Here is a 1,540-nt window from a genome sequence, read left to right as displayed (position 1 = left end):
TGGAACTCACTCTGTAGACCAGGCTGGCCTCAAACTCAGAAATCCACCTGCCTCTGCCTCCCAAGTGCTGGGATTAAAGGCACGCGCCACCACTGCCCAGCTTGAGATCCTGTCTCAAAAAAACAAAAGCAAAAACCAAAAGAACGATTGCCAGGCAGTGGTGGTGCATACCTTAAATCCCAGCACTCAGGAGACAGAGAGAGGTGGATCTCTGTGAATTCAAGGCTGGACTGATCTACAGAGCAGGTTCCAGGCCAGCCAAGACTACACAGAGAAACTCTGTCTCAAAAAACAAACAAACAATAAAACAGACCCTTGAAAAACATTCTTAGACTCAAATTTCAGTCTATAAACACCAAGACTATTCAACTGTATCATTACTATGTTAAGGGCAATTATTTGAAGCTGGGTTTTATATTTATAGCACACACTTTTGGTCCAAACACTCAAGAGGCAGAGACAAATGGATCTCTGTGAGTTCCAGGCCAGCCAAAGCTACATTGTAAGAGTCTACCTCAAAAATAAGTAAGTAAATAAATAAAATTAAAAAAGCCAGATGTGGTGGCACACTCTCCAGCCCAAGGTCTCCTATAGAGGAAAACTGCCCAGCTAACCCAGGGTGCACAGCACAGCAACAGTAGGGAGAACCTGCCCCAACAAGATGAAAGGTAAGAACTAACTCCTGAAAGTTGTCCTATCAGACAGACAGACAGACAGACAAGGTCAGTCAGTCTCTCCCTCATATATTCAGTTTAAACACTGCAGGTTTACATTTAAGGTCTACAATCTTAGTGAGCTGTTTACAAACAGCAGTGTCTGTCGGGAAGACACAAGGGTGACTTTCCAAGGCTCCAGCCCCAGCACATACCTTGGCTTCCTTGGAGCTGCTGGGACCCTTGCCTTCAGTCTTCTTCTGCTTCGCTGTGGAGGAGCCACTCTTGCTGCTGCTGCCACTGTTCTCTTTGCTGCTGGTCCCACTGGACTTCAAGGACGACGACTGACTGACAGTCCTCTTCCGAGAGCCATGCTCTGTTTTTGAATCTTTTGAAAGAACGGGCCCAGCAGGTGAAGGTAGCAAGTCCTTTTCTTTTGTACTACTCTGCTTAGAAGACCTGCCAAGAAAAAAAAAATCCCAGGTGCTCTCATTTCTGCATAGAGTGATACAGGAGTGAAGGACTTTTTCCATCTCTTTCACCTGCTTTAAGGACAAATTTGCAAAGACATTCTCCATATGCTGATTACAAAAAAAAGACTGTAAATCCCATCATGTAGGCATCTGTTGCTTTCTCTGCCTTCCCCATTTATCTGCTTTCTCTTTTCCACAATCATGCCCAGTGCCTAGAACAATCTGCCACAAAATAAATGCTTAATAAAATATTGGTTGAATCAATTGAGTAAATAGATAAATTGTGAAAAGAGTAATGCTTACAAGTTACTAGTCTCTTTCAAGTTGCAGATAAGCTACCCAGAAAATGGTGAAGTTTTACTGTAACTCTTTTTATTTTATTTTATTTTTTTTTGGTTTTTTGAGACAGGGTTT

General features: G+C 42.8%; 1 protein-coding gene across 3 annotated transcripts in view; it reads right to left on the bottom strand.

Annotated features, from left to right (window-relative positions):
* The window catches only part of Aff4 (AF4/FMR2 family member 4), a 77,534-nt gene that overhangs the window by 17,349 nt on the left and 58,645 nt on the right, over positions 1-1,540 (bottom strand). For all 3 annotated transcript variants that reach the window (XM_021178051.2, XM_029483059.1, XM_029483058.1), the window contains one exon: positions 869-1,112. In XM_021178051.2, the coding sequence (XP_021033710.1) occupies positions 869-1,112 (244 nt within the window). The remainder of the gene's footprint in view (positions 1-868; positions 1,113-1,540) is intronic.

Source organism: Mus caroli, chromosome 11 (assembly GCF_900094665.2).
Source record: "Mus caroli chromosome 11, CAROLI_EIJ_v1.1, whole genome shotgun sequence".
Lineage (NCBI taxonomy): Eukaryota > Metazoa > Chordata > Mammalia > Rodentia > Muridae > Mus > Mus caroli.
This window is presented reverse-complemented; position numbering and strand designations above follow the sequence as displayed.